Source organism: Macaca nemestrina, chromosome 8, assembly GCF_043159975.1.
Source record: "Macaca nemestrina isolate mMacNem1 chromosome 8, mMacNem.hap1, whole genome shotgun sequence".
NCBI classification, from domain to species: Eukaryota; Metazoa; Chordata; class Mammalia; order Primates; family Cercopithecidae; genus Macaca; species Macaca nemestrina.
In genome coordinates this window covers 137,320,851-137,338,537 of record NC_092132.1, presented here as the reverse complement: position 1 = coordinate 137,338,537, position 17,687 = coordinate 137,320,851, and the positions used below count along the sequence as shown (strand labels likewise).

General features: G+C 37.8%; 2 protein-coding genes across 8 annotated transcripts in view; one reads left to right on the top strand and one right to left on the bottom strand.

Annotated features, from left to right (window-relative positions):
* The window catches only part of LOC105463739 (VPS37A subunit of ESCRT-I), a 53,482-nt gene extending 47,961 nt beyond the window's left edge, over positions 1 to 5,521 (top strand). For 5 of the 6 annotated variants that reach the window (XR_976488.3, XM_011711010.3, XM_011711009.3 and 2 more), the window contains one exon: positions 2,596 to 5,521. The gene's annotated coding sequence lies outside the window, so the exon portion shown is untranslated. The other variant, XM_071068588.1, reaches the window with a different exon arrangement.
* Positions 5,510 to 17,687, bottom strand: part of LOC105463740 (myotubularin related protein 7) — a 115,454-nt gene continuing 103,276 nt past the window's right edge. For both annotated transcript variants that reach the window (XM_011711012.3, XM_071068587.1), the window contains exons 10-14: positions 15,456 to 15,505; positions 13,263 to 13,463; positions 11,812 to 11,952; positions 9,579 to 9,705; positions 5,510 to 7,662 (exon numbers count right to left, since the gene is read on the bottom strand). In XM_011711012.3, coding sequence (XP_011709314.1) covers positions 7,300 to 7,662; positions 9,579 to 9,705; positions 11,812 to 11,952; positions 13,263 to 13,463; positions 15,456 to 15,505 — 882 coding nt within the window. In that variant the 3' untranslated portion in view covers positions 5,510 to 7,299. The remainder of the gene's footprint in view (positions 7,663 to 9,578; positions 9,706 to 11,811; positions 11,953 to 13,262; positions 13,464 to 15,455; positions 15,506 to 17,687) is intronic.

Here is a 17,687-nt window from a genome sequence, read left to right as displayed (position 1 = left end):
CTGTATCCAATTTGCCAGTCTGTGCCTTTTACTTGGGGCATTTAGCCCATTTCAGGTTAATATTGTTACGTGTGAATTTGATCCCGTCATTATGATGCTAGCTGGTTATTCTGCCCATTAGTTGACGCAGTTTCTTCATAGTGTTGATGGTCTTTACATTTTGGTTTGTTTTTGCAGTGGCTAGCCCCGGTTGTTCTTTTCCATAGTTAATGCTTCCTTCAGGAATTCTTGTAAGGCAGGCCTGGTGGTGACAAAATCCCTCGGCATTTGCTTGTCTGTAAAGGATTTTATTTCTCCTTCACTTATTAAGCTTAGTTTGGTTGGATATGAAATTCTGGGTTGAAAATTCTTTTCTTTAAGAATGTTGAATACTGGCCCCCACTCTTTTCTGGCTTGTAGGGTTTCTGCAGAGAGATCTGCTGTTAGTCTGATGGGCTTCCCTTTGTGGGTAACCCAACCTTTCTCTCTGGCTGCCCTTAACATGTTTTCCTTCATTTCAGCCTAGGTGAATCTGACAATTATGTGTCTTGGGTTTGCTCTTCTCAAGGAGTATCTTTGTGCTGTTATCTATGTTTCCTGAATTTGAATATTAGGCCGTCTTGCTAGGTTGAGGAAGTTCTCCTGGATATCCTGAAGTGTGTTTTCCAACTTGGTTCCAGTCTCTCTGTCACTTCCACGTACACCAATCAAACATAGGTTTTGTCTTTTCACATAGTCCCATGTTTCTTGGAGGCTTTGTTTATTCCTTTTCATTCTTTTTTCTCTAATCTTGTCTTCACGCTTTTTTCCATAAAGTTGATCTTCAGTCTCTGATATCCTTTCTTCCACTTGATCGATTTGGCTGTTGATACTATGTATGCTTCATGAAGTTCTTGTGCTGTGTTTTTCAGCTCCATCAGGTAGGTCGTTTATGTCCTCCTCTAAACTGGTTATTCCAGTTAGCAGCTCCTCTAACCTTTTATAGGTTCTTAGCTTCCTTGCATTGGGTTAGAACATGCTCCTTGAGCTCTGAGGAGTTTTATTTTGAAGCCTACTTCTGTCAGTGCATCAAACTCATTCTCAGTCCAGTTTTTTTCCCTTGCTGGCGAGGAGTTGTGATCCTTTGGAGAAGAAGAGGCATTCTGGTTTTTTGAATTTTCAGCCTTTTTGCACTGGTTTTTCCTCATCTTCATGGATTTATCTACCTTTGGTCTTTACTGTTGGTGACCTTCAGACGGAATTTTTGCGTGGTCATCTTTTTTGTTGATGTTGATGCTATTGCTTTCTTTTTGTTAGTTTTCTTTCTAACAGGCCCCTCTTCTGCAGGTCTGCTGGAGTTTGCTGGGGGTCTACTCCAGATCCTGTTTGCCTGGGTATCACCAGTGGAGGCTGCAGAACAGCAAAGATTGCTGCCTGCTCCTTCCTCTGGAAGCTTTGTCCCAGAGGGGCACCTGCAAAGTGCCAGCCAGAGCTCTTCTGTATGAGGTGTCTGTCGACCCCTGCTGGGAGGTGTCTCCCCATCAGGAGGCACGGTGGACAGGGACCCACTTGAGGAGGCAGTCTGTCCCTTAACAGAGCTAGAACTCGGTGCTGGGTGATCTGCTGCTCTCTTCAGAGCCAGCAGGCAGGAACGTTTGAGTGTGCAGAAGCTGTGCCCACAGTAGCCCCTTCCCCCAGGTGCTCTGTTGCAGGGAGATGGGAGTTTTATCTATAAGCCCCTGACTGGGGCTTCTGCCTTTCTTTCAGAGATGCCCTGTCCAGAGAGGAGGAATGTAGAGAGGCAGTCTGGCTACAGTGACTTTGTGGAGCTGAGGTGGGCTCTACCCAGTCCGAACTTCCCGGAGGCTTTGTTTACACTGTGAGGGGAAAACGGACTACTCAAACCTCAGTAATGGCAGATGCCCCTTCCCCCACCAAGCTCGAATGTTCTAGGTCAACTTCAGACTGCTATGCTGGCAGTGAAAATTTCAAGCCAGTGGATCTTAGCTTGCTAGACTCCATGGGGGTGGGATCCGCTGAGCAAGACCATTTGGCTCCCTGGCGTCAGCCCCCTTTACAGGGGAGTGAAAGGTTCTCTCTGGCTGGCGTTCCAGGCACCACTGGGGTATGAAAAAAAATTCCTGCAGCTAGCTCAGTGTCTGGCCAAACGGCCACCTAGTTTTGTGGTTGAAACCCAGGGCCCTGGTGGTGTAGGCACCTGAGGGAATCGGCTGGTCTGCGGGTTGCGAAGACCATGGGAAAAGCGTAGTATCTGGGCTGGATAGCGCAATCCCTCACTGCATGGTCCCTCAAGGCTTCCCTTGGCTAGGGGAGGCAGTTCCCTAACCCCATGCGCTTACCAGGCGAGGCAACGCCCCACCCTGCTTCTGCTCACCCTCTGTGGGCTACACCCGCTGTCTAACCAGTCCCAATGAGATGAACCAGGTACCTTAGTTGGAAATGCAGAAATGCCTGCCTTCTGTGTTGGTCTCCCTGGGAGCTGCAGACTGGAGCTGTTCCTATTCGGCCATCTTGCCTGGGAGCCACTATGGGCAAATCTTAATTGGAAGATAACTTAAAGAGATACGTATTTATCTTCTTAAATCTTAAGGCTTTTTTTTATTGTTTTATTTCTAGATTTTCCTGGAAACATGAACTGCCAAGAGAGGAATGGGACACAAAACTAAACACCATTTTATATTTATGGTTTGCAAACTGGCATTTCATCAGTGGCTAAATTCACAGATATCCTGTATAGATTGTATACAGAACTGAGACTGATTTTGTACAGATTAGAATGATTGCTATGATCTTTACTTTGAGAAATTTTTCTGCACTATTTGCACTGAAATGTTTATTTATTGTTGATAAATCCTATCATATTTAAGTTCCACTGCTGTTCCTCTTACCTTGATTAAATGCCTATGCATGTAATTTTAGCTAGTTTTTAATATTTTATAAAACTTCATTTAAATTTGTATTTTTAACTTGAAGCTCCATTTCTTTATCAAGAGTGGTATTTAGATTTTTTTCCTCTTAACCTTTTTTGAAAAACTATTTTCAACTGTGAGGAAACCCTTATTTTTCTTTCTTTCTGGATAAAACTTTCAAAAGCAATTTAAGATATTCATAGTATTAGGAAACACCAAACCTGCCTATGTGCCATCTCACAAAAGAAACTTTTAATACCTACAATAAATCAAAAGAATAAACCAGCTATTCTTATATATTGTTTCATTTTTAAAACTAAAGATGCATTTAAGAAGCAATACAAGTAAATATTTTATCTAATAGAAAAAAAAAAGTTGCCTTTCATTTAAACCAGTCCAACACAAACTCTCATGCTAATTTTTAAAAAAATAAGTACCTGGTAGGTTTGTGGCTGGATAGGTTTCCTAAATTCCTAATGTTAATAAACAGTAAATCTATACACAAAAAAGTCAATGAACTTTTCTGACCTTTACTGTGAGTTAGCTTTTCCTAAGAGAAAAGCTATAGTAATAAATAAAATTTAATTTTTAGGCAATCCTGATTTTTAATGAATTTAATTGAGTGTTCTTGTGTACTATGTTCAGCAATTTGCTTCTATACCGTGTCACAAAATTAACATATTTCTTGAGTAGTCCTAAAAGCTCATACAGGAAAATGCCGTGAACTGTGTAGCTCCGGCTTGGTAAGGTACCATCTAAAGTACACAACAGACTAATGCATAATTTCGCTTAAATGTCATCCCAGTATGATTTGTCTTCCCACCACCAGCATACAATATAGATTTTCTTTTTTATATTTTTCAGTTCTTCCTGTACATGTTTTTGGCAATAAAGTTATAGGAAAAACAAAATTATTTTGTTGGAATTAAAACATGCTTAATATTTAGTCTGTTTGTGGAGGACAAGTATTCACGTGGACTAAGATATAATGTTGGATACAGAAAATAACTCTCCTTGTCTCCCTGGCACTGTGCTAAGGGCATGCTGTTAAATCTTCAAAATGACCAGATGAGGAAGGAATAATTATTACTCCTGATTTATAGATAACTGAGGCAAGAGTGTTTCAAATTTATGATAGTCTTTTGGGTATTCAGAAACCTTTCCTTACTGCACTGGCCACCACAGCTTAATTTTCCCAGCAATTACAGCAATGGAATAATAGTCTCAATCTTTTGCCAACAATCAGGTTCCTAGAAATCAGGTGTATCGCATAACAAGGGAGGAGCATACCACAGCCCTTCATTTGATTAATTCATTTGATCTATCTATTTGATTAAGTACCTACTAAGAATAAGGCACTGTGGAAATACTATACAAAGATAAATATTGCTTAGATGCTTATCTGCTTTCCTTTTCACCAAAAACAAACAAAAAAAACCCGAAACATTTTCTTACGGAGTAAATATCTTCTACATAATCACATGAGTAGTTCATCTCTGTGTTTTTTTTTAAGTTGAACTATTATGCCAGTTTCATTCTATACCAGTTAACACAGCTTAGGTTCTCCTTCAAAATTCATTCATTAGATAACCTTGTTACAACCCAGTCATTAAACAGTTAGATTACAATTATCTGCATTTAACAAATAGATAAATCAGTTCACATAAAGGTTATATATGTCACCCAGGATGAAAAGAATCTGCATTTGAATATGCCCGTATGAATGTGGGTTCTGTTTTTGCAACAGAGATTAAGTGACCATTTTTTCTAATTTTATGGCTATATATTTTTTCTTATGAATTGGCCACATTGGAGAAGCAGTGCCACAGGAAAAATGAGATGGAAATCAGAATTAGAGAGGAATACTTAGGAGTTACTAATCAGTGTAGGAATTTGTCATAGGAGGAAATTTAATGGTTAATATCTCAAAATAGAAGAAAATTCTAAATCAGTGAGATATAAATTAAAGAGACCCACTTCAAAGTTGAAAGAAATTTCTAGGCATAAATTGAGATATTGGAATAGAGGGTGCATGACACATATATATGCTTAAATTGAAGGACAGCTCAGATTCATTTTTAGAAGAAAGTAAACTAATGTGCTCTTAAAGAATAAAAATTTATTCTACGGTTTCTGTCTCTATCGTCACCTTCCATTCTATAAAAAGTTCAGTTACTGATTTTCTGGGTCATAGTCAAAATTCTTACTCATTTAATATCAAATTTAAAAAATATTTGCGTTCTAAATATTACTAAATGGGAAGTAATATGCCTCAAATCAATTTTATACTGGATTATTCCCTATGCTTTAAACCACTGCTCTCAATAAAACACTTCCTGATAAATGTTTGATTATTAGATATTTTAGTCTCGTTGGGTTAGCCATGCTCTTTGAAGCATCTGAAAGTAAAGTTTTAATAAGCAATAAATGCAACATTTTATATAAATCTCAGTGCTAGGTTAACTTCTAATAAGTAGACAAACATGTTACATAAATTATAATGTCTTGTAAAAAAGTTGAGGGGACTAAAAGTTTATGACTGATGTGGAAGATGTCATATTAAAAACTGCATTTTAAAACATCAAATATTTATACTATTTGCTTTTCAAATAAATGCATAGTGCTGTTTGGCATACTCTGTCATTTTTTTAAAATTTTTTATTGTTTTTATAGACATACATTGCCACATGGAAGAAATTAAAGCCGCATCCTCAATATTAGGCAACAGAGTTTCTAAGAGTGGACAGCTCCAAAAAGGTTGTGAAGTGAGTTATGTTATAAAAATGTGAAAGCCATTACCAATATATCCTAAGTTTCCTTTTAGCAAGGTATTCCCTACTACATACAGTATACTGCAGAAAATGAATAAACATTCCTTGTACTTAATTTGGGAACTGCTCAGCAGAGAATGCCCAAATTTTATATTCTAAAAGGATTCACTTGCTTTATTTTTTACATTAACAGTACTTTTATATCACAGTTCTCTAATAGATTCTATTTTTAAATATGATGAACACAATTACATTTTTTCATTTATATATATTGCAGCACTCCCTCCAAATCTTTCATACTAGAGAGATTAGCAGTGTTGCTTTCTTGCCCTCTTTACTTTGTCGTCATTTCAGTGAAATGTAATACATTCTCCCATAAAAAAATTCACGTATTCAAAATATTGATGTAAAGTTTAAATTAATCCTTTACATTCTAGAATGTACTAATATATTAAAACCATACAGTGTGAATACCATTTATTTCTGTCCAAACATGGCCACTTTTCTCCACTAAGTTTCATTTTGGTCGCCTAGTGAAGTTTTTTTTTACTCATAAGACAGGGGAGGAACTCTCCCTCAAATGTGCAGTTTTACAAAAAAAAAAAAAATTATTTTCAGAACTTTCAGCAGTCAGTGGTCATGAGATGTTACTAATGTTAATTAAACCATGTTAGCGAGTTACATAATTTCTAAAATAATAGATTACAAAACCTATTCCCTTCATTAAACAGACATGACAACCCAATTCTCTAGTTCTTTGAAACTGGATTTTCCCTCACGTATGTTTTACCCTACTAACTTTATAATGTTATACTTTGAGATCAGGCTGGCGGCTGGCCCACACTGTCGATAGTGTAGTCTCTACAATAGTAATAAAAGGTTATTATGAGAAAGCTAATATTTAAATTCATATACAAGACCAAGAGAATGAATGTTGCTTCTACCTTGTTAGCTATTAAATTAGTGTTAGAGAAAAAGTGAGATACAAGGTTTAACATTTTATGAGGAGAAACAGACTCTAGATCTCAGAGAAAGGCAACACAATTATTCTAACAATTCAAAATATATGATCTCAGGAAAAGTTAAAGTGATGATTATTCCTGAAAGATAAGCAATTAAAAGCTCCTTAGGAATATATCTATTAACCAAAAAGGGTCCATCTCAACCATGTGCCTGTTTTTAGAAATATGTGTAAGAGGGTCAAAAAGGAAGATAACGTCAGATGCTTTAGAAAACACAAAATATGCATCTGGAAGTGAATCATAAGATTGATGATGATCACAGATGTGAGGGAAAGGAGTGGAGGCTTTTTGAGGGATGCATGCTATGACAAGGAAGATATATACTGATCACTTCAGGTAATGACAGAAGTAATTGCTCTGCAGTGAATAAAATTTTCATAGTCTAGGATGAGCTTCAAAATGGTGAATAATTTTCCTTATATTTGATAAATAAAATTCTACATCCTCTTCAGTATCTAAGAAATCAAGAACTGGGCACTTTTTTCCCTTTTCATAGCTGCATTAAAATAGTTGTCAATGACATGTACCATTTCTTGTTTTTATGATAAACTACCTTGTTCCCTTCTTTTTGTAAGTGTTGCTTGTGTGTCCTTTACTTTGGGACTCCAAAGGGAAACTTCAGGCAGTGAGAAACACGGCTTCATCAGAATCGCGGTCCTTGCCACTGTCTTCACTTGGTGCATGCTCACCACCACTTGGAGACCGACAGCTCAAGTCCTCCACCCCGGACTCTTGGTCACTGTTGGCTGACAGATCTGGATCTGAACTTTTCAAATTATCTTGGGTTAGAATCAGAGCAGAATCTTCATCGCCTTGTGAAGGGCTCCGGGATGGAAATGATTTCATATTCCCACTGTAATCCTGGGGAGTGTTGGCTATGCTGTTGTCTGAGGTAGAAAACCCTGAGTGCTTGCTGGGCTCACTTTGCTTACTCTTCACCTTAGTGCAATTTAACTGGACCTTCTGAATTTTTTCCAGCCTCTAAGAAAGAAATAACAATTTCAGGGGAAAAAATCATGAATAATTTATCTTTTTCTATATATGCATGCCTTTAGCATTTGTTACCTCCCAAGTGGGTATAATGTTAAGAACATGGGACTCAGAGGGATGTGAGTTCAAACCTGGGCTTTACGACCTTGGACAAAACCTGTGGGGCCTGCTTTCTTTATCTCTAATGTAAGGATAATACCTGCCTTGACATAGGTTTTCTATAATCTTAAACAATAGAGCACAGTTGAAGCACCCAGTGAGCCCTAGTCTCCCTCCTTTCTATACCTACATGGTTTCACGTGGTGATTCTCATCCCATGAACTCAAAAAACATTTTTTAGAAATCAAGAATGAAGTGTTTATCATCTGACTTTTACACTTTTACAATTCACTTACCATGAAACTCACCCTTTCAAAGTATACAGTTCAGTGGTTTTTATATTCACAAGGTTGTGCAACGAGCACTAGTAATTGTAAAATACTGTCATCACCTACCCTGCCAGAAGAAAACCCCATACTCATTACAGTCATTCCCCATTCCTATCTCCCCACAGCCCCTGGCTACTACTAATCAACATTCTATCTCTATGGATTTGCCTAGTTTAGATGTTTTATATAAATTGAGAATGGAATAATACAATATGTGGCTTTTTGTATCTGGCTTCTTTCACTTAGCCTATGTTCTCAAAGTTCATTCATGGTATAGCATGTATCAGTACTTCATTCCTTTTTCTGGCTGAAGAGTATTCCATTACATGGATATACCACATTTTGTTTTTCCATTCATGTCATGAACACCTGGGTTCAGAGTACATTTCACCAGATTTCGTGTTTTGAAGTTAGAGGAGGTGTTAGAAGATCAAGTATTATGTAGTCATTCAAAAAGCATTCATTTGGGTTATGTGCAAAAGCGCTGTGCTGGGCAGTGTGAGGAACAGAGATAAATACAGACCCAGCCCTAAGAAACATGGAGTAGTGGAGCAGAGAGAGGCAGAGTTCATGCAATGTAAGAATTTCAGAAAGGCAAAAGTTCTTGAAGAGGGATGGAGTGGTAAAGTTAGAAGTAAGAGAACAGACTAAGTTTCAGGGAGGAAGGAACATTTTAACAGGACTGTGAAAGATTTAAACTTGGACATTCTGCTCATGGCTAGTAAGCATTCCTGGCAGGTGGAGGGACAGTGAGAGGAAAAAACACAAACGTAGGAAGGTCTAAATTGTATATAAGCAGCAGAAACCGTTAAATGTTAGCATGGAAAATAAAGTTGAAAAGAGAAAATCTCAAATGCTAGCCTAAGGAATTTTGACTTTGTAATAATGAAGAGCCAGTTTTAAAGAGCCAGACTGCTGGAATAGACTAACAGAATCCTAAGATTTTCATAAACTACAGTAGTACCGCTGGAAACAAAGTTATCCAATTAGGAAAAGCATTTTATTATAACCTCCCTGTCCAAGTATAGGGAAGTTATTAGAAGCCAAAGGATAGACTTTATAGTCAGTCTCCCCTATTACCAATTATAGATTAATATAATAGTTACATAATTTTTAAAAGTGGAGAAAGATCTTTATAAGTACATATATTTGATTTTATTCTTTTACTTTTTCACTTTGCCAGAAAGATTTAATTTTACTACTCCCAAATAACAGTAATCAAAAAAGTTAACCTAAAAATAAGGCACAACCAAAAATTTGTGGAACTGAGCCACAAGCCAGATGTGTGAAATGCATTAAATGCCTAGGTTTGGGCTTCGGTTATCTGAGTCCTCACCTGGATGGGGTTGTGTTTCAGGTGTTCTACTGGCTAAACATGAGAAATGGTTGTGTTGCACTGAATCTTAAGAGGCTTTCATGAAGCCTTGCTCTTCTAGAAATAAGCACAGAAAATAGATTAACAAAGCAAGTATGTCTTACTTCTTCCAGGGCCTCTAGTTCTTCCTCTAGCTGCTGAGTTTCCTCCTTCACTGCCATCAGGTAATCTGTGACTGACTGTCGGGGCTGCATCCCTTTTTCAAAGCGGTTATACATTCCACTCCAAAACCTGGAAAGGACGGCAAAGCGTCATTACCACCTTATCACAATCTGAAAATTCACATTTCAAATCTTCTAAGTTATCTGTGATACCACAGTCTTAATAATAACCGAATGCAAATTTCAGCCTCAAAAAAGCCACTGCTTAAGGTAATAGTTTCATGTTGATGTTTTTTTCCTTGGGTCAGCAAATGCCTTTGGGGAGAGTAAGTTTATGAAAAGTCTACTTGTATATATGAATTAGAAAACACAGAATACATTTTTCTGAAATTGAAATAGCACATGTAACCATTTTCTTTTAAGAAAATGGCTGTTAGTTTTGAACTTTGAAATTGTGTATTTATGGGTGCAGCACACCAACATGGCACAAGTATACACATGTAACAAACCTGCACGTTATGCACATGTACCCTAGAACTTAAAGTATAATAATAATAATAATAATACATTTTTAAAAAAAAAAGAAATTGTATATTTAGAATCTTTCAGCTACAAAGGGAATCTTCAACTTGCAGCTTTTATCTTTTTTATCACTACCACTAAAAGTTGACATCTACATTTGTAATAAACCCCTCTTTTTATTTTATGGCAGAGTTTCACTCTTGTCACCCAAACCAGAGTACAGTGGTGTGATATTGGCTCACTGCAACCTCTACCTCCCGGGTTCAAGCGATTCTCCTGCCTCAGCCTCCCAAGTAGCTGGGATTACAGGCATGCACCACCACACCCGGCTAAGTTTATATATTTTTTAGTAGAGACGGGGTTTCACCATGTTGATCAGGTTGGTCACGAACTCTTGACCTCAGGTGATCCACCTGCCTCAGCCTCCCAAAGTGCTAGGATTACGGGTGGTAGCCACCACGCCCGACCAATAAATCCCTTTTTATCCTACACAGAAAAGCATACTGGAGTGCAAATGAGAAAAATGGTGTTATCATAGAGTTATCCTTAGACCCACTATTTATGTAGAAAAGTACTTTGAGGCCAAGAACTTGGTGTCATTGTTTTATCTGCAGTGCCCAGAACAGTGTTTGCTCCTCAGTAAAATATGTGTTGACTAGCTGTTAATAATAAATCAGTTGCAATCCAATTGTTCATATCTCAACAGCTCTTAACACTTGTTTTACGTGCACTATGGAGGCTTTTGTTTAGTATGATGGAATATTCTGCTATAAATTCTGAGGAAATAATTAGATTGAAATAATTGAGGGAAAAAAACCTTGAGAAATGAAATCTATACAGGAAGAAAAGCCATCAAGTCTGTGTTGGGAGTGAGTAGGAAGAAAGAGATGGGGTTTCTGTTTATTCTGCGTGAGTTTTTTTGTTGTTGTTGACCTTTGAGTTTTTTCATATTATACAAGCCTAGCAAGGAAGCCAAGGGAAAAAACATATTTATCTAGCACATACCTAGTAGAACCTGTAGGATGCCACCCTGCTCTCCCCATCATGATACATACACTCTTAACGTAATTTCCACAAGGGAAGTATTTCCACTAGGACTTAATTCAGTGGAGACAAAAAGGCAAGGTATTATGTTGGTGCAAAAGTAACTGCAGTTTTTGCCTTTTTGTTGTTTAAACTAATGGCAAAAACCACAGTTACTTTTGCTCCAACCTTAATAAGTCATGATCACTGTTGAAACTTGTGATTCCACATTTGACTTAAGGCATGTGCGTTATTCTCTTTCATTTGCTTTTTAAAAAATTGGAACTTACCTTTTTTTTTTTTTTTTTTTTTTTGAGACGGAGTCTCGCTCTGTGGGCGCGGTGGCTCCAGCCTGTAATCCCAGCACTTTGGGAGGCCGAGACGGGCGGATCACGAGGTCAGGAGATCGAGACCATCCTGGCTAATATGGTGGAACTTACCTTTTATGATATCATTATTATAAAACATCCACTCCTGAAGAAAATTCCACAATTAGGAGGAATAAAGAGGCAGAGGAGACACTGGCAAAAATACCAGATCAGATGCTTGAGTAAGCATCTCCCTCTGGTATCTTCTGTGTCCAACAAAAGCCTCAAAGATCAGTGTTTCATAAATTTTGACCTCTGATTGTTAAACGGTACCAAAATCCAAGTTCATACCATAGCTACAAAGTTCTCAAGGGTTTACATACTTGTACATGAAGTTGCATGGTGCTGTAGGGAGATGAAGGGTTCCCTGAGTCTGGCTGTGATCAGCTCTAAACAGAGGATTCAGGTAGTCTGCCCGATTCTTCCACAGGTGAGCCCATAATGAATATGTTCTTTCTTGAATCCTGTTTTATAAAGAAAATAAGTCTCTAAATGACCTATTTTGGTGTTTACACAGAGTAGATATGTTATATTAAAGCTGGAAAGGAACTAATAATTGTAACCTGAAAACCACGTGTCTGTTCGACAGCAGGTAAATGTATCATCTTGGTGGCTTCATGGTACAGAGGGAGAACACTGTAATAATCTCAACTTCACCACCATCTGTACTGGCCTTGACAAGGTGTTCGATTCGTTTAAGTGGTTTGTTTGTTTGTTCCTTTTGTGTGTGTGTGTTTTAAGCTGTTCTTTTGGGGGAAGTTTTTCCCCCAAATAGTCATTGGACATTTATAATTTGTCAGACACAATTCTAAGTGTTTCACATGTTTTCTCTCATTTAATCCTCACTGAATTGCTGTGAGATATGTCTTAATTTACAGATGAGGAAACTGAGGAATAGAGAAAGTGGTTTCCCAAAGTCCTATAGCTAGTAAGTGGAAAAGCCATATTCAGACCCAAGCAGATACTCTTAGAATTGGCTAGTCAGATACAAGAAACCACAAAACTGTATAGGAAAACAGGTGACCCTAAATGATACACTCTGCTCCTTCTAAAATCGTCTCCATTTGCCAGGAATCACACTTGAGCTTCCTTAGAGAAAACAAACTAGTATCCACTACAAAAACTAATTTTCTTTATGTTCAACTCAGTATAAAACCACTGGAGTCCATTTCATTTGAACTGATCATTCCCCAGATTAAATCTGATAATGTTGTATACACCAGAGTTAAAATCATTTCATTTTATGAAAATTTAAAAAATGTTCTCTCATTTATACTGCCTAAATCGCTTTATTGTTAAGTTTTTTACTATCACTTATTTTAAAGTCCACATTTTAGCTACTTTTACCCTTGGATAAAGCAATACAGTTTTAATCTGAATAAGTGATGGCTTTAGTTTTATATTTGCTTTCCCAATTAAATTTGCAGTTTTTATTATGGTAGCATAGCCACCAAAGGTATCTAACCTTTTCCTTTCAAATGCAAAAACCACTTTTTCTGACTCCAGAAAATTCCTCTTCGGTATTCGTGCATCAAGTCTATCAAGCTGTCTGTGTATATCAGGCAGAAACTGAGGGGAAAAATGAAACTGTATGTATCTGTCAGTTGATGACATTTAAACCATTTCTGAAATGATGCCAGGAAAAAGAAAATAACCTTAATCTGTCAGTATAGATATGTGACTAAATGAAAAAAGTCTTCAAAATTATGAAAGACCATCTAAAATTCTCAGTCACCAAAATCTTTAAATAAAAGTTAAACACCAAAACACTTACTTGAGTTCTCGTCTCTCCTTTTGGCTGTTACATAGGAAGTTTCCAAACTGGCAGGAATAAATATGATGTTGAATGTGAATCAGAAACCTCTCATTGAACTCAAAGGCACAGGGAAATTGTTCCATTAACTGCCAGACACACTCAATGAACTGGTCAATAACTGGAGAGATTTCTTTGGGATCACCATCTAGATTGCCATACCTATAAAACAAAGCATTAGAGCCTTTTTAAGGCAGATTTATTTTTAAATTAGAAAGCCATAAATGCAAGAACAATCATAAAAGCAGCCCTAGTTACTAAATAAATCTTACCTTACAAACTTGCAATAACAAAAAAAAGTAGAAACGTAAGTTTTTAAATTCAAATTTCCAGAGCCACTTTGTAGTGAAGGTCTAGATAGAAGGGATGTGTTCATGTTATAGTTACAAAAGAAAGTGTTAGTGTAAGAAATAAAATCCGAAAACACTTCCCACAGAAAAGGCATTTTTAAATTGATTCCTTAAAAGTACATTAGAACTTCTAAAATAAATGTTGCACTTTATCAGTCCACACAACTTTAGGGCTCTTCATTTTTTGCACTGTCTAGTTGGGAAGGGATGAGGAAGAAAGACAACTTGAAAAAAATAGTGGTTTCCCAAGTTGCCAGGAATGTTCCCATTTTGAAAGCAGTTAAAGCTTGTCACATGATTTATCTCCATGTGACCACAGATTCCACATGTATATTTATCTCCTTTGCTTTGCTTTTCAAGAGCACATCAGAATCTTCTTCCTCAAATGTGTATTGATTTTAAAATGACTCCTTAGCCCTTTACACTATTGTGCGAGTTTTACAGAGAATCCAATAGGATGTTTTGGTGTCATCAAAGACAAAATAACAATATAGAACCTCATGTTAGTAAGGGATCATCACCTTGAGGAAGAGAAATAAGCAATGATCAGTTGCAGAGTTTTCCCAAGAGAGGGAACATTGGAAATTGTCTAGAAACTTCTCAGATGTTACAGTTTCTCACGTTTAGTAGCTTTAAAAAGGGTTGCCTAATATTAATATTTTTTTGTCATCAATTATCTAACTGATCTTCAGTCATTTCCATATTCTCTCTGTCATCTGTCTCCTATCTTGAAGATCCTAACTGCCTAGCATATAATATTAATAGAACCCCAAACTGAAAATAATGCCATGTTAAGAAGTTTATCTAATAATTGAGTGCTTTAATTTTCTCATTTGTAAATGGAGTTCCTATGCTTTCCTGGAAAAAATTATAAAAATAGACTTCCTGAAAATCACAGAATTAGTGATCGATTCATGCTAAAAGCAAAAAACTACAAAAATATACTTGAGCAGTTGCATGCATTTAGAATTTTACCAAAACACAGTAAAACATCTGAAAATATGTATCAAACTATCTAATGAAACTTGCTGCCTAAATTTAAATTTTATCACCAAAGACTAAACTAAGTACAGCTATACCATTTAAGATTCAAAGAGTAGAGAACGCCAGAGCACAGTACAGGCATCATCAACACTGACAAAAGGAGGCTGGTGGCTCCAAAAGCAATAGCTTGTAGTTATTGAAAGCCTACTACACAGGTCAGTCCTGCAGCTGGCCTAGTTACATTTTTTAAATATCCATGCTACAACCCTGTGAAAAGAAGGCATCCCCATTCCACAGATGAGAGACCAAAGGTCAGACAGTGAATACCACGGCCTAGATCTAGACTTGGACATATCTGGCTCTGAAGCCTTCATCACCTCTCCAGAGACATCTGGGACAAAATGCACTCTGATACAAATGCCTTAGGATTATAGAAGATCAAAGAGAAACTCTTCCACAGGCAGTTCACAACTTGCAGCTTAAAGTGAATCTCTGGACTTCTAAAATGGAATAATTTAGTAAGTCACATGCGAATGGCAGGAGGAAGGGAGGGCTGATCCTCACTAGGACAACTAATGAACAAGCATTCTCTATCTGTTCTAGAACAATTTAACGTTAGTTCTGCCCAAATGTTACCAAGAGGAATCAGAGTTATAACTTCATTTATCTATGATATGACATATACAACAAAATTTTAGCTTTCTGAATAAGACACAAACTTCAAAAGCAAGAATATTTTCCCCTAAATATTCAATTGAAAATTTCAGAAATAGTGCTTTTATTCTAAACATTCAAAACAACAGTCTTAAATATTACTTACCGGTGATTAAACTTATGACCAAAGGAAATCCAGTCCTTTTCAATTAATACCTACACAAGAAAGAATATAAATATCATGGAGAGAAGCAAACAAAAAATAAGAGACCACATACCAATAATGTTGAGGAATTCAGAGGCACTTGCAGAAAGTCCCCATCCTCGAGCAACCTGCAAATGCGTGAACAGGCATTATCCACCGATATAGAGATGCACGTGGCAAGGGCAAAGTTGAAGGTCATCCATAGGAACAGTAAGTGTAAACGGATGTATAAAAATGCAGGAACCCCACCCACTGAATGCTTCCTATGTGCCAGGCACTGTTCACATTGCTTTACGTATGATCTCATTTAACTGTGGGATGGTATTCTCACTCTTTTAGAAAGGGAAACTGAAGGAAAGAGATTTCATATTCACCCAAGATCATGCTACTAGGAAGCAGACACCACTTCACAGCCCAGCTCTCTCCACTCCAAACCCCATCTCAGCCAATGTGTGATGCTGCTTCTCAGTATAATGTAAATTACCAACCTCTTTACAAAAAAACAGTTGGTTTTTCAGTGATCTTCTCTACACATTAGAAGAATTCTAAAATGATGGGGTTTGGCATATATTTGGAGCTTCAGCCCTGCTTTGAAATTAGGGTTAACATGAATTTCTAAGTCTGAAGCAGTCCAGATTATTTTTTTTTAAATTTTGTTTTGGTTTTGTATTTTACATTTTATATTGTCTTATATTTTAAAATTTATTTTTGAGACAGGATGTCACTCAGTCACATAGGCTGGAGTGTACTGACGCAATCATGGCTCACTACACCCTTGACCTCCCGAGCTCAAGCGATCCTCCCACCTCAGCCTAAGTAGCTGGGACCACAGGTGGGCTCTACCTGGCTAATTTTTTAAAAATTTTTGTAGAGATGAGGTCTCGCCATATTGCCCAGGCTGATCTCGAACTCTGGGGCTCTAGCAATCCTCCTTCCTCAACCACCCAAAATGCTGGGATTACACACCGCACCCAGCCTGGATTTTAAAAAATGTTTAGTCAAGTAATATGGATAGTCTGATCAATATCCCCAGTGCTCTAAAGTGACCAGAGATTTCCCCCTACAAAGAAATATGGACTGGCTGAAGTCTGTTCTTGACAACTCGAGACATTTTCTTTGGGTTGTAAGTTTAATGGGGCACAATGAGAATGAGTTGATGGTGGAAAAGGATGTGTGCAAGAGAAGAGCCTGAGGGCAGTGTGTGACTGGCAACCTCTTCACTCTCCAAATGCAGATGAAGGAATCCAGCCCTCCTGACCTCAGTCCAGCAGGGGTCTGAAGCAGGAGTATGACTTCAAGGTGTCAATGCTATCACAGGTCACTGGAAGTTCTCAGACACTTCCAAAAAAAGAAAGACGTCCCAGAGAGGGAGGCCGCCTCTTCGCTCTTGTCCGAGGGTGTTGCTGATACTACTCAATAATGGAGACCCAGCAGTAAAGACGTCCCATTAGGACTCCTTTGTCAGCATCTTCGGTAGCACAGATTCATGATTCACTGAAGCACTTTCTACCAAATCATGGTTAAGAGGTTAATTCATTTTAAGGAACTTACACCAGATTAGCGAAAACATCACCATCCCAGGCAACTATACAATACTCTGTAGGTGAAAGCAACTTGTTAGGTTTTGATGTCCACCTAAAAAGTTCAAACTCTAGCCGGGCGCGGTGGCTCAAGCCTGTAATCCCAGCACTTTGGGAGGCTGAGACGGGCGGATCACAAGGTCAGGAGATCGAGACCATCCTGGCTAACACGGTGAAACCCCGTCTCTACTAAAAAATACAAAAAGCTAGCCGGGCGAGGTGGCGGGCGCCTGTAGTCCCAGCTACTCGGGAGGCTGAGGCAGGAGAATGGCGTGAACCCGGGAGGCAGAGCTTGCAGTGAGCTGAGATCCGGCCACTGCACTCCAGCCCGGGTGACAGAGCGAGACTCCGTCTCAAAAAAAAAAAAAAAAAAAAAAAAAAAAAAGTTCAAACTCTACAGGATACACTCATCATTTTGCAAAGAACAACAACAACAAAAGGCTGTGAAATTTTCAGTATTCTCATCCAGGGGTGTGAAGGACTACTTAAAAAACAAACCCTGGAAGTGAAAACAGTTTTGCCTACCAAGGACTTCTGGCATACACAATATAGAAAAATTTTTCCGCAGATATTTTTTCTAAAAAGTTTTCTGTTATGTATTCACAGTACCTCA